At 34.2% G+C, this 15412-nt stretch overlaps 1 protein-coding gene across 1 annotated transcript in view; it reads right to left on the minus strand.

The window, feature by feature from the left end:
• Positions 1 to 133: 133 nt before the first annotated feature.
• Positions 134 to 15412, minus strand: part of wnk4a (WNK lysine deficient protein kinase 4a) — a 69087-nt gene continuing 53808 nt past the window's right edge. The window contains exons 14-21 of the mRNA XM_067369399.1: positions 14605 to 14653; positions 14390 to 14500; positions 10156 to 10910; positions 8255 to 8333; positions 5588 to 6185; positions 3736 to 3941; positions 3110 to 3213; positions 134 to 2051 (exon numbers count right to left, since the gene is read on the minus strand). Of these exons, the coding sequence (XP_067225500.1) occupies positions 2049 to 2051; positions 3110 to 3213; positions 3736 to 3941; positions 5588 to 6185; positions 8255 to 8333; positions 10156 to 10910; positions 14390 to 14500; positions 14605 to 14653 (1905 nt within the window). The 3' untranslated portion in view covers positions 134 to 2048. The remainder of the gene's footprint in view (positions 2052 to 3109; positions 3214 to 3735; positions 3942 to 5587; positions 6186 to 8254; positions 8334 to 10155; positions 10911 to 14389; positions 14501 to 14604; positions 14654 to 15412) is intronic.

A 15412-nucleotide genomic window follows, 5' to 3' on the forward strand; every position in this document is an offset into this window, starting at 1 on the left:
TACTCAATTAACAGTCATCTTTATGCTATTTATTGACTTTAAATGTACAAATATGATTTAGAATATAATACATAATCATCATAAGATAGAGAAGGCACAGCATGGACGTGTTGCATTGCACTCTGAAGTGTATATCAATATAACAGAGCATGAAGTCACATTTATCTCAATCTGAAACACGGTCTGTGTTTGTGTCTGCAGCTGATTTGCTGATTTCAATGCTCGTATAAAGGCATTCATATGATTTTTCACAGTTTTTAATGAGCCATGAATGGACGTTCTTGGGCTGTCATAGTAAAGATCTGGTTGGCATGTGTGTTTGAAACTCTGAAACTGGAAAAGTGCAATACATCATGACAGAAACCCACCCGAAAATATGAAGCCAAGTTTTTTTTTACATCATGAACTTTTATATTTCTTAATGTTCATATTCAGAATCCCTCTTTACATCATGCAAGTAGATGTGTCTTATAAGTTAATAATAAAAAAAACTGATTTCACTGTACATATAGAATATTTAAACACTTAAGCCCAAAGCATACTTTATGTTTTATGCGTACACGAGGGTCAGTGTGACGCAAATTTTGTCATTAGAAGAATATGCGCACAGCGTTTTTTTTTTTGTATGAGCATTTAATTTTTCTGCAGTCACTAGTTTATCCACAAGGGGGCATCGATTCTCAATGTAACAGTTCAAGAAAACACCCAGACAGCAACATAGTGTGGCCCAGATCCGGCCCACATTTGGTATAATATGCGGATCAGATGTGGGCCGGATCTGAGCCGACACTTTGTTGCTGTCAAGGTACATAAACAGAACAGACTGGAACTCATGCAAGCTACAGTGACAATGGAGGCCGACACAGACGTGAGATTGTGCAAAGAGGTCAGAAAGTACCCTCATTTGTACAACTCTTGCATGAAAGAATTCATATATTTACATGGGTTGTAACTCATGGTGAGAGATTATTCAAAACTGCGCATGCGTCAAGTGAAGTATACTTTGCAAGGCTGTGCGCTTGACTGCATACGCGTAAAAACACGAGGTATACCGAGGGCTTAAGTCTACAGAAAGCATAAATGTTGAACCTTTGGGCTCGATGTGAAAAATCTGAACATACTGTGTTAATATATTACAATAAAGATAATGAATGCACTTTTATTGACTGCTCTTTGTAAACATCAGAAATCTATCATTTATCAATGAGTCTATTGTACAGTCCCAGATGGGACTTTGAAACGTATGCCAAAGTGCAGTGTGCATATCATTTACATTTGTCTTTAACTTTATGGCTGATACTTGCTTGGATTTTTGGTGCAATTAATTAGTCAGTCAGTCATAGACTGGTAAAAGACATTCAAATATATATGTAAATGTACATAAACATAGACTTCAATCGAAACAAAGTTCTGCTTCTCAATAGATGAAAATCTCAAAGCTGGAATAATCATTGCAAAAATAATATATTTAGCTCAACTGCACCCACTCTCAATCTGTTTTAATTTATTTATCATAGTTTTTATTCACATTTAAACTACTATCATAAAGCCTATCAGGTGATGGCAGAAATATCTCTGGACCGGATCTACAGAGTTCAAGGCGACTGCTGCGATTCTTGCGTGATGATTTGGTGTTTCTATAACACGAGCAGTAGAACAGAAACGGCAGGACATCTGTTGATTCAGATGTTTGCCCGTTCAGCAGGTTTTCAGAAAGTGCAAAAGAGACAGTTAGGAATCTTCCTCAGTGCTGAGCCTTCAGAGAGAACGTCACAGCATCGTATGACAGCAGAGTCCCGCCAAACCATTGGCTCTTCACAGAAATAAGGGGACTAGTTAGTGCATTTGCACTAGAAACATCCCTCATGTCATTCAAACAGCATATTCTGCTTAGGAAACTGCACATTATATATTACAAAGCAAATCTGTCCAGTTCATGCTTTCGGTATATGGATTGTGACTGGCTGGTTGTTGAAGGTTTGCTGTGCTGAGAGCAGTCACGTATGGATGAGGTAGTCGGATATAGTCCCGCCAATGTACCAGGATTCTTACTAATGGGAAAACAGAAAAGAGAAACGTTATTCAGATTTAAATGCATGAAAAGAACATACTATCGGACAGTGTTTATGCATAGATCAGCTTTAAACATCGTACGATCATGTGCACAAAATTAATCCTGCATGGGCGATATATTGAATATTCACAATATATGATTTTACAGTTGAAATTGTGCACTTTTGAGTTTGATCATCCTTGTAACATAACTAATTAAAGCATTAAGATCTCTGATTTGAACATAGATAGCAGAAATGCTGTTATTTGATAGTTGGTACATTTCTTTGAAACTGTCTGTTTCTTTCATATTATAATAATTTTTTTTTCATAATATTTTTCATATTATGTTTTAATAAAGATGTATTTAGGTAAATATTGCTGTTAATTACTATGCATTATTATATTGGTGCATGTAAATGAAAATTAAAAAACTGGGTAACACTTTAATATGGTTTCATTTGTTAACATTAGTTAAATACATTCGTTAACAACGAAAAATACTTTTAAAGCATTTATTAATCTTAATTTCAGCACAATTTCAGCACTGAATAAAGCTTTTAAATTTAAATAAAAAGAAGGTTCATTAGTTAACAGAGGTTAACATGAACATTTTTTTTTAATCTACAGCATTTATTAATCTTTGTTAATGTTAATTTCAAGATTTACTAATACATTATTAAAATCAAGAGTTGTATTTGTTAACATTATTTAATGCACTGAACTAACATGAACAATCAATGAACAGCTGGATTTTTATTAACTAACATTAACAAGATTAACAAATACAGTAACAAATGTATTTCTCATGGTTAGTTCATGTTAGTTAATACATTAACTAATGTCAACTAATGAACCTTATTGTAAAGTTTTACCTTTTTTTTTCTTTCTTTAATTTTAAAATGAATTACAAATTTTATTTTATGTTTGTCCAGACAGAGTCTACACTGTGTAAACCAGCAATACAGGAATGTTTATTCCATTAACAGTGATAGCAATCAAGGACTCGGAATAAATTACACTCATCAAACCCTGTGCTGGATGTAATGCATCATACCATTCTAGTAAAGTCAGCAGCGAAAGTCACTCCTTTAGTCGGCCGTGAGTCATCCTGGGAACTGCTGCTACTGTTGCCGCTCAGGGAGTTTTTCCTCATGATCCCTGTGGGCCAATCACAGCACAGGAAGATGTTAAACATTTCATTTGGTCATTTACAGTTTTCATTTAATTAAACAATTGCTTATTTAGCCCCACCTAAAACCATTCATGTGGCTCTGTAATAAAAGCTAGAGTGCTAACTATGAAGGCATCATTTTAAGGCAACATAGATGCAAAGGCTGTTCCAAAAGATATTTTCTTTGTGTGGGACCTTATTGTAAAGTGCTAATTGAAAAGTTTTATTTGATTAATTCTGGTATTTCACCTAAACTTTCTGTGTGAAGCTGTCTTTTAATGCTTATTAGAGTATCGCAGTGTAGGTGTAGAAACACTAAACTGTTGCTGCCTGTGTAGAGCGTTCCAAATCTGCTACTTATAAGCTGCTATCTCAGAAGGATGCTTCCTTAAAAGGCAGCTGCCTGTGTAGATGGTAAACAGCAAGGCAGCCCACTAAAAGAGCCTAAAGTTTTGCTATAATGATTATGGCGAAAATCTGGATATATAAAAGCTACAACATTGTTGAACCTGTTAAAGGGAGAATGTCGACTCTCTGGAGGCTGTTTCTGCGAGACGACGGGAAGTTTCCTCCTTTAGACATGCGGCGCTGGCGGCTGGAGAGCATAGCAGCTGGAGACACGATACACGGGGGAGGAACCTTCCCCATCTTGGCGTATAGTTCCTCAATCTCTCGCTTCTGCACCGCCTGCAGAGACTGAACCTCACACAGATGCCTGAGAGGGAGAGAGGAGAATTAGGGCTGCCTGCACGATTATGACAAAAATCATAATCACGGTTATTTTGTTCAATATTGTAATTATGATTATGTAAATGGGTTGTATGTAAGAATTTTAATGTATTAATCTCTTTTCTTATTGCCAATGTGTGAACAGCCTGTAATGAAACTTGAAAAATTAGATCTTCCCTGACTATGGACTGGTTTTTATGTGAAGGATTGCTGGGAAAAATTCTCTCTCTTCCGTTCTTTGACACATGAAACTAATGCTTCTACAATGTTCAGGATAATGTCGAAAGAGTCATTCTGTACTGTAATGTCAAAGTGTCATGCAAAAAAAAGGAAAAGGGATTAATTATCAGATCTGGTGCAAACATTTCCACATCGCTATGATCAGATGCTTTCTGAACTGCTGTTTTCTCACCGCTGTCATTTTTGTTGTTTATTTTGTTATTGGGAGGAAAGCGCAGCACATATTAGCATATTCATCTAAACATCACTCTCTATAGCCTACTATAAAGAAATTATACACTAGCGTTCAAAAGTTTGGGGTCAGTAAGATTTTTTAATGTTTTAAAAGAAGTATCTTCTGCTCACCAAGCCTGTATTTATTTGATTAAAAATACAAACTAAAACAGTAATATTGTGAAATATTATTCCAATTTAAAACAGCTGTTTTCTGTGTCAATATATAGTAATGTGTAATTTATTCCTGTGATCAAAGCTGAATTTTCAGCATCATTACTCCAGTCTTCAGTGTCACATGATCCTTCAGAAATCATTCTTATATGATGACTTGATGCTCAAGAAACATTCATTATTATTATCAATGTTGAAAACAGTTGTGTACATTTTTTTTTCAAAATTCTTCGATGAATAGAAAGTTCAAAGAACAGCATTTATTTAAAATAGAATATTTTCTAACATTATAATTGTCTTTATTGTAACTTTTGATCAGTTTAACTCATCCTTGATGAATAAAAGTATTGATTAATTTTATTTCTATCCCCCAAAAATAAAATTAAAATTATAACTGACACCAAACTTTTGAACGCTTTCTATTTATATATATAACTTTCTATTCATCATAGCATCATGAAATAAAAATGTAAATAACTGTTTTCAATAATTCAATTAACTGTTTTAAATACAGGCTTGGTGAGCAGAAGATACTTCTTTTAAAACATTAAAAAATCTTACTGACCCCAAACTTTTGAACGCTAGTGTATAAATGCAAAAAAATAAATAAAACGCTGCATAGTCTCTACTTTATGAATTAAATATACATTTATTCTAAAGTTTTACTCCTAAAGTTAGTCAAAAGCAGTGAGTGTTTGCTTTTTCTTATGTTGTTTGATTAATATTAATAGAACAGACAGCAGCAGGTATATTAGACTATATGCACTTTAAACTCTTTTTAATATCAAGCATGTCCCAACTGCATGTTACGGCAGTAACGTTACGATTTGACTGATTTGGATGTTACAGTTGTTTTTTTAGGGAGGAAAGGAACTGAATGCGGCACAATAATCTCAATTATTGTGTTTTAATAATCCTTGGAAGCCAAAATCAAACTAAAATTTGATTAACCGCACAGCTCTAAGAGAAATACAATAAAAACACAGAACATGAAAAGCCCCTTACTTCTCCCTCAGCTCCTGTAGCTCCCCCCACATCTCCTCATCCTCGCTCTCTGATTCGTCGCTGCTCATGTAGGAGGAGCTCCGCGTGTAGCTCATCCACAGGTTGTGGAAAGGAGTGGCATACGGAGGGCTGGCCGTGTTTCCATCCCACACCCTCCCCTCTGTGTCCAGGGCCACAGAAAAACCGCTGTCCACCGACGTTCCCATGAGACCCGGGCTGCAATCCGCTCTGCGTTCCTTCTTCCTCCTGTGCTTCTTATCCACAGCGGTCTCATAATCCTCATTTTCCTGCTTTTGCTCATCAATCTGTCCTTCTCGGTTCTCTTTTTGATTGCTCTCCTTCACGGGATGGTCAGCAGGACTCAGATCACGCCGAGCCTCACAGGAAGGAAGAACGGAGAGGTCCTGCCTGTTTTCCGCTGGATTTTGAGCTAAAAAAGAGCACGCAGGCTGATCCAGTGACCTGATGAGATTATCCGGAGGGACGACAGGTGGAGTTTCAGTGGGTGTATTTTCACTTTCTGTGTGTCTGACGGGAGCAGGAATCTCTTTGCTGGGGGACACTTGAAAACGGCCCACAGTCACAGTAGACTTTGGCTCTGTAAGAAAGACAGAGTAATAGAAAAGGTGGAAAAAGTTGTCACTTAACCTCATCACATTGCATTTGAGTGACCGTCCGGTTATCATCACGAAAATAAAGTGCTTAAAGGATTAGTCCACTTTCAAATTAAAATTTCCTGATAATTTACTCACCCCCATGTCATCCTAGATGTCCATGTCCTTCTTTCTTCAGTCAAAAAGAAATGAATGTTTTTGAGGAAAACATTCCAGGATTTTTCTCCATATAGTGGACTTCAATGATCTCCAAATGGTTGAAAGTCAAAATTACAGTTTCATTTCAGCTTCAAAGAGCTCTACACGATCCCAGACAAGGAATAAGGGTCTTATCTAGAGAAACCATTGCACATTTTCTTAAATTTTTTTTTTTTTTTACAAATTTTATACGTTTTAACCATAAATGCTCATCTTCAACTAACTCTCTTCTTATTCTCTATTAGAATTCCAGCAGTGTAGGCACTGCTAAGTGTATTACTGCCCTCCACAGGTCAAAGTTTGAACTAATTATAATATACTTGCACTAGCATATTGTATATGACAATTTAGTTCAAACTTTGACCAGAGGAGGGCAGTAATACACTTAGCAGTATCTACACTGCTGGAATTCTAATAGAGAAGAAGAAGAGAGCTAGTTGAAGATGAGCATTTATGGTTAAAATGCATAAAATTTGTATTTTTTTTTTTTTTTAAGAAAATGAGCGATGGTTACTCTAGATAAGACCCTTATTTCTCGTGTGGAATCGCTGTATTCTGTAATTTTGACCTTCAACTGTTCGGACTCCATTGAAGTCCACTATATAGAGAAAAATCCTGGAATGTTTTCATCAAAAATCTTCATTTCTTTTCAACTAAAGAAAGAAAGACATGAACATCTTGGATGACATGGGGGTGAATAAATTATCAGGAAATTTTAATTTCAAAAGTGAACTAATCCTTTAAATCCTCTGGTGGTCTTCGGTCATTTTACATTTTAAATTGTTTTCCTTCATTGGAATGGTTGGGTTACATTTGTGGCACTTGCTAAATGAATGCATGATTAGAAAATGCAAAATGGTCTTAAAATGGTCGGTTATTGTCATAGTAAATGAATGGGAAATACAAAAATACAGAGTTTTTATGGGGCACAATCTACAAATTAGCCATAATAAAGTACTCTTTGATTATTTCTTAATATATAAAAAATGGTAACACTTTACAATAAGGTTCATTAGTTAAACATTAGTTAATGTATTCACTAACATGAACTAACCATGAGCAATACATTTGTTACTCTATTTACTAATCTTCATTAATGTTAGTTAATGAAAACACAGTTGTTCATTGTTTGTTCATGTTAGTTCACAGTGCATTAACTATGGGTTTTGACTGCTGAGGATCACAAGTATGACCCCTGAAGGTTAATTTCGATTTTTTGTAAAAATGCTCCAATAATGAGTCAAAAAAAAAGAGATTACAGCTGTAATATTTTGTCACGCAGGAAATGATAGACCCAGTCGAGAGTATTCACTGCAGTATTCTGCAGTGTGGTCCATCTATTTAACTTTTTTACTCATTACTTTGTCATTGTCTGCCACAAGTTAATATAGTTAATATAAATTTGGAATAAAATGCACAATAATATTTATTTCATGTGATACAATGCAGCACAATACTATTCAAAATGTCTCGTGTTGTTTCACATTTTACATATATTTTTTTTTAATACATGACAGTATTTAGTGTAATATTCAGTAAGTATTATGTTTATATTCCATTCCGAACACAGCCAAAATCACTCCGGATTTAGGAACACATAAAACCTGTGAAAAAAGGGAAAAAAAAACAAACAAAAAAAACATTTTGGCTGTGCAAGACCTCCACAGGCATATTTAATAGATGTCCACAAACCCTCTGAGAGTGCGAGAACATTTAACCATGTATTTAGTGCGGCTACATTATAAAACCACATTATGTAAGAAGAAACCACTAAGCGTACCAGCTAGTGCGTAACAGTAGTGTTGAATACATTTGTGCAAATGTGTGTGTTTGTGTTTAGGGGTCAGTATCTTACCAGATGGTAAAGAGTTTTCTTGGCACTGTGAAGTTCTGCTACTCTGAGGGGACAATGATCTCGGACTGGATGACGACACCTGGAGAGAAAGACCAATACATTTAGGCATACTCACACATCTGGGTTTCATTACCGAGGATGAGCACATTCAAAGGTACATTAGCAATGTTAGTTATTGACATTCAGAGATATAAAACATGCTCAGAACAACTGCCAGCACTATGGAAACAAACACAATCATAACACAGAAAAGCACAACAGTTGCTCAATGTTAAAGGGATAAGTCACTCACCCTCAAGTTGTTCCAAACCTGTATAAGTTTATTTGTTCTGCTGTACACAAAGGAAAATATCTGGAAGAATGTCAGTAACCAAGCAGATCTCATCCCCCATTGAATACCATAGTAGGAAAAAAAATACTATGGTAGTCAATGGGGGGCGAGACATGCTTGGTTGCAAACATTCTTCGAAATATCTTCCTTTGTGTACAGCAGAAGAAAGAAACTTATACAGGTTTTGAACAACTTGAGGGTGAGTAAACTATCCCTTTAGGAGCAGAGGTCAGTGCCATGATCAAGATCCAAACCAATCAATGGTTCCATCCAGGCCATGAATTATTTATCATATGCACACATATATATGTATAACATCATTATTATTATTTGATTATATGTTTAATACCATTATAGTTGTATTAATTAACTGAATAATAATTTAAATTAAGAAATATTTTATGAAGTGATTATTTGACTTTTTTTATTTATATAATTAAATTGCATTTTAAATAAATATTTTTTTTAATTTATAATATATATATATATATATATATATATATATATATATATTGAATATATATTATTATATATATTCAATATATATTATTATATATATTCAATATATATTATTATATATATTCAATATATATTATTATTTATATAAAATATATATTATTTATTAAATTAAAAAAATAAATATGTTTAGTATTTATTATAAGAGAAATTTATTTATAAATTTAGTATTTATTATAAGTTTTATTTATTTTATCTTTTATTAAAATTTTACTAAGCGCTGCCAAAATGTAAGATGAATTTTTCTGAAATGCAAATAGCTTATTTACTGTAAGTTATTTTGGGACCACTGATTGATCAGGATGTTGCTGGGAAGGAATTTTGTTTTTTGTTTTTTTTCTGATAAAATTGCGATAAAGAATTTTTGTTTTCCGATTAAACAAAAATGCTATAAAAAAAGCTCCCTTTTGCTGTGCTTGTTTGATGCACAATTTGGCCAAAAAATGTATGATTATGTATCAATATAACTATGAAATAATAATAATGATACTATTTATTTATATTTATACTAACATATTTATAATATATAATAATAATACTTATAATATTATTTTTACCTATTAAATTATATTACCTATTTATTATAGAAATTAAGACAAATAAAAAAAAATAATAACTAAAATAAATTATTATTATTATTATATATTTATTCAATTACTAATTTTTTATTTTAGATTATAATAATTCTTATAGAAATCAATTTTATTGTAAAATGATTTCTATTATAATAATTGTCTATTTCTATATTTATGCAATATTTATTAAGTAATGCGATATATATATATATATATATATATATATATATATATATATATATATATATATATATATATATATATACTGTATATATATATATACTGTATATATATATATATATATATATATATATATATATATATATATATATATATATATATATATATATATATATATATATATATATATATATATCACAATTTCAGTTTTATTTAAATGAACTGTGCAGCCCTAGAAGGAAATGTACAGACTGGACCTCTTTAATTTAATTCCACTGGTTAGGATGTTAATGGCTTACTCTGCTATCTGGACTCGCTCTGGGGGAAGACGACAGTCCAGATGAAGACCCGGGGCTGCTCCGCTGGTCTAGTAAGTGCCTGTGGAAAGCGGGTCTGTATCCGTGAGGATATTCATTAGAGGATTCCTGTGCATACTGCATTCCCTCTTGGGAAACTGTAGACGCTGTCTGCTGGGCGGATATGGAAACGCCACCGGGTGAAGTAGATGTTGGAATAGTCTGGGAAGGTGACGACATCATAGTGTCTCGAAACTGAGAATCCATGGTCTGGTAATACTCGGCCATCCCTGGAGGTGGAGCATACTGGGGCGCATACATCGTGGGATAACCAGGCTGGTAACCCGGCATGGCCTGTACCAGGTTCGGTGCGGGCATGAAGGAATGTGCCATGCTCATTGCCATAGACAGCATATTAGCCAGGGAAAACAGAGGCTGACTGTGTGGTGGCCACATGGCCGGAGACATCAGGTTGACGTCGGAAAAGGGACTTGAGACGTCTGAGCTGAGTGGGCTGGGGGAGCCCGGGCCGGATGCAGGGGACGAGAGGGAATATGACGGGCTGCTGTGTATACGGGACAGAGGAGGATGGCTGGGTTTGGGGGAGCCTGGGTGAGGTGGGTACGGGAAGGGGAAGTGGGTGGCGGTGTTCATGTATGAGGGTATATACTGCTGCACGTGAGGTAGTTTAGAATGAGGCATTCTGGGATCAGAAGGGTAGGCTGAAGCTGATGGAATGTGATGAGGATGAGGAGAACCTGGGAAATGACAAACATATGAGTCAGATAGTAGTGTAGAATGAGATTTTCTAAATATATATATATATATATATTTTTTTTTTTTTTACAAAATTTAGCATATACACTTACATTTTATATTTGTTATAAATATGTGAATGATGCTTGCACTGTGCAAAACGTTCCAGAACTTGCCTTTAATTTTTAAAAACACTCATAATTTAATACCATTCTTAAATGTAATTGTTAACAAATTTCTAAATCAACATCCATTTTCCATACTGTACATTATATTGTGATGCCTGAACGTCTTAGCGATTGATTTTAGTGTTTTGGGTTATATTTTCAAATCACTCAGACTAAATAGTATAGAGTTTTAAATGTTTGCCACTGGAGGCAGACCAGAGCCAATGATTTTGTCTGAGAAATGAATAAAAAAAATAGAATTCATATTTTCTCATTTTATTTGTTTGTTAACTAGGATGACAAAAATTTTTTAGGCTGCTCTACCTCAGAGGTCTAACAGCGCTCGTCATTGCCAAAATGATCAAGATGGCCAATCAAATCAAGAGTTCATGTTAAGATGTAAGTAGAACTGTTTTACGATAGAAATGTTCAGCAACCAACAGTAATAGTGTAATCTAGTGACACAAACAGGAATGCAAACGTGATTTGTGTAATTCATAAATGAATGTGACAAGAAACGTTTGCATTTCCAACATATATTAATAACAGTGAATGTGTGCACATTTAAAAATAAATTATTTGGAAAAAGCTTAAATTGACTATTTCCTAACTACAATATTAGACCTAGAACTTGCCATTCTTATTTATTTATTCCCTTAAATTCCTTTCAATCCTTTTAAAATGATTGTTATTATTATTAGCCTATTTATTAAGGCTAATAATAATAGCTTGCCGGTAGGCGCACCCCCAAGTGCAAGAATGAAACTCTGCCAATGTCTTCAGCACAAATATGAGGGCGAGTATTAGGTTAGTATTAGGTTATCAAGCACCAACCATGTTATCAAAAATCAGAAGAGTTGATGCATTTATAAATGTATATAGAAACTGTTCAATATATACTTGAAAGGATCTGTTGAGAGGCAGAGAGGCATTATTTTAGATGGATGTCTAGTTGGAAGGCTTTCCAGAAAACAACAAAAGCTACTGTTACGATTGATCATACCATATTCTAATTCATTAGCAGTAACTGAACCATGATTTCAATACTAATGTGAAAAAATGCCCAAAACAGGTTCCTCTGCTAGAAAGTCTTTTGTGCGAGTCTAACCAAACAGGATGACATGTCACCCTCGCTCTATTTCACACACCTATGGGCTTGTCCCGTCATCTCTTTTTGTGCATCTGTCAATGCCAAATTGAAATGCCTCCATACAATAACACCTTTCACACATTGCCATCTCCAAAGCAATACACAAAGTGTTGTCTCTGATGGGTCCATTACGTCAACGGACTGGCCCCAGTGAATGATCATGCCTGAAGTTTAACATCGATGAAGTGAGCAAGCCAAAGTCTCTCTGACATTAGTGAAAATAAAAACCATATGTGCATTCGCTTGTAAAGCTCCCATTGTAGTGGAGGCTGAACATGATTACTGTGGACATCGTAACAGTGGCTCCTCTGGATATTCTTTTTCAAAAAGGAATAAGCAAGATGTATCATCGAGGCATGAAGCCAGAAGGCAACAGAACAAAATGTTCTGTAGGCGGGACAGAAAAGCTTCCAACAGTAGTGGAGCGAGATAAACTCTAGGAGGGGAACATGCAGGGTTTGTGGGTACTTGTGTTTAATTTATGACAAAGCTCATGGGGAGAGTAGAAGAACTTACAAACAGATGTGGAGACCTTAAGTTACACTACAAATATCATTATCTGTCACTTTGTCGGACTGGGTTGTAAATTTTCCTCACTCTAAAAACTTAAACTATGATGTACTTACAGTTTTTTTTAATGCATACAGTATAAAAGTACTGAATGCATTTTAAAGCTGCGAATCAATGAAATATTCCTTATAAACTGAGTATACAAAAGTAGATCTGAATAACTGCATTTGGTACCGTGACAAATAAAATTGAGTAGACCCAACAATTTAAGGTAAGCCAATTTATAAAAAAAAAAACAAAACAAAAAAAAACACACCATTTATGAGTAATGTGACCTACTTATGGCCGGTGACTTTAAAAAAAAATATATTTTTTTGTGGCCATTAAAATGTTTTTGCAAAAACAGGCAGTTATGATACCATCAATTTAGAAAATTCACAAATTTCTATTCCAATTTTGATACCACAGCTAAAACTACTAGTCTAACTAATATAAATGTAAGACATTATTAAAGACAAGTAAACAGTCAGTGATAAAATAATAAGCACAATTAAAAGCACAAATAAATACAATATTACAAATGTACAAATGAAATAAACAGTGCTTTTCAGGTTTCAGGTAGGTCTGACAGTAGGTTTCAGGTACAGAAATTTAATAAAATAAACTTAAGAAATTAATAAATTAAATCGAGCAAATGTATAAATTAAACATCCTTATTAATTAATCCTTATTAAAGTTATAAAAGTTATTCAGTCAAGAGCAGTGAATTATTTTTCTTTGTCCTTTGTTGTTTGATTAACATTAAAAACAGACAGCAGCAGGAATATTAGGCTGCTGTCACTTTAAGAGCAAATGCACTAATATACTGATACTGTACACATGAATTTACTTTCTCAACTGTTTACATTCACTTAAGACATGACCGACTATATTTACTAGGATACTCGCTATTTTTTGACAGTTTTGTCCGCTCAAGTGCAAGAAGACCTAAAAGAGAGCTCAGTTTAGTATCCGCCAATTTGTACTTGCATCTGGTGCTTGGAGAGTGTTATTTTAGGCCCTGGTTACAAGAGAACAAATGAAATATCAATAACTCATTATGGTTTAGTCAATGTATGCTTTTTCCTGTCAGTTTTTGCATAATAACTTAAACCCCATATCTGTAGTTTTGTCAGATAAAAATACTCTAACCAAGTTTAGTGTTTTATTCTTCCCTCGTATTTAAAATATTTAAATAATATGAAATATTTTCTTCCTATTTTGATGGTTTAATCGAACTTGTAGGATCATTGAAAACGAATATCCCTTCCGGACATCTCTTTTGGCCACTACTGTAAGTCACAATAGGGAAGAAAAATGTTATCGCAACTTGCATTTCATGCCAACATTTTTTTTAGGTAATACAAATTCAATTGTTGGGGTCCTGAAGACAGCATTCACAGTCCACAAACAAGCTGCCTCCAGCTAAAGCAGTTACCCAAGAGTCCCTGGAGCCATGGCTGAATCAAGCTACATCTTTGATGTGCAGTATATGTTGAAGGCGCTGACTAAAGCCTGGTGACCTTTAAGGAGTGGTGAGCATTCATTCCCACTCACTGCTATGTAGGAACAATAAAGACTAGCAGAGTTACACAGGAGAGAAGTGGTAACTTACCTGGGGCATTATGGAAAGACTGTGAACGTAAGAGTGGACGTGTGGATGAGGTAATGTCTCCACCGATTCCCAGAGGAGAGGCTCTCGCCCCGGTGCCCAGACCAAACTCCGCTAAAAAAAAAACATATGTATATGTGTGAAAAAGCTGCTGAATTGAAAGAGCTACTTCATTTTGACATCATCAATACTCAATGGAAAAGTTTATGCAAGCTTACCTGGTAGAGAGGAAGAGGAATGAGCTCGTGCCAGATTGTGGAGGTTTGGCTGAAAGGGAAAAACAGTTTGTACTATATTATAAATGCACTTTCATATATAATATAAGTAGGGGGCAGTTTTTGCAATGGGTGGGTTTGTCCCAGCCATATTATGAAAAGACAATTTATGTGATATTTAGTGTTTCTGAAATAATTTTTTTGTGCTCACAGAGGCTGCATTTATTTGATAAAAAATGCAGTAAAAGTAGCAATATTGTGAAATATTATTACAATTTAAAATAGCTGTTTTCTAAAGTAATATGTTTTAAAATGTAATTTATTCCTGTGATCAAAACTGAATTTTCAGCATCATTACTCCAGTCTTCAGTGTCACATGATCACACGTATATACACAAAGATTTTACACTGTACTATAATACACACTGCCCGGACAAAACTGGTGCCAAACAAACAGTGTAACATGCTATAAACATAATAATCACTGCAATAATGAGCCAGTCATAGACTCTTAAGCATTTTCCTATTATATCCAAACAGCCACTTTTTTTGGCCGGGCAGTGCATATAAAACTATAATAATATAAACTAAAATTTATATAATCAATCTTTCATTCATGTTTAATCACATTGGAAATAAATACAGCATTATCCTTTTTAATCCTGTAATTTTAATTTTAAATTTATTTCATTATTGCATAATGTTCAGATTTTAAGTGCTTGAGAACTGAAAGGAGTAACAGTATTGACTTCAGCCTGAGGTTGTATTTATTAGTGTAATATTCTGTAATGACAGAGTGCTTAAATTTAAT

The sequence above is a fragment of the Chanodichthys erythropterus genome, chromosome 19 (assembly GCF_024489055.1).
Source record: "Chanodichthys erythropterus isolate Z2021 chromosome 19, ASM2448905v1, whole genome shotgun sequence".
NCBI lineage: Eukaryota > Metazoa > Chordata > Actinopteri > Cypriniformes > Xenocyprididae > Chanodichthys > Chanodichthys erythropterus.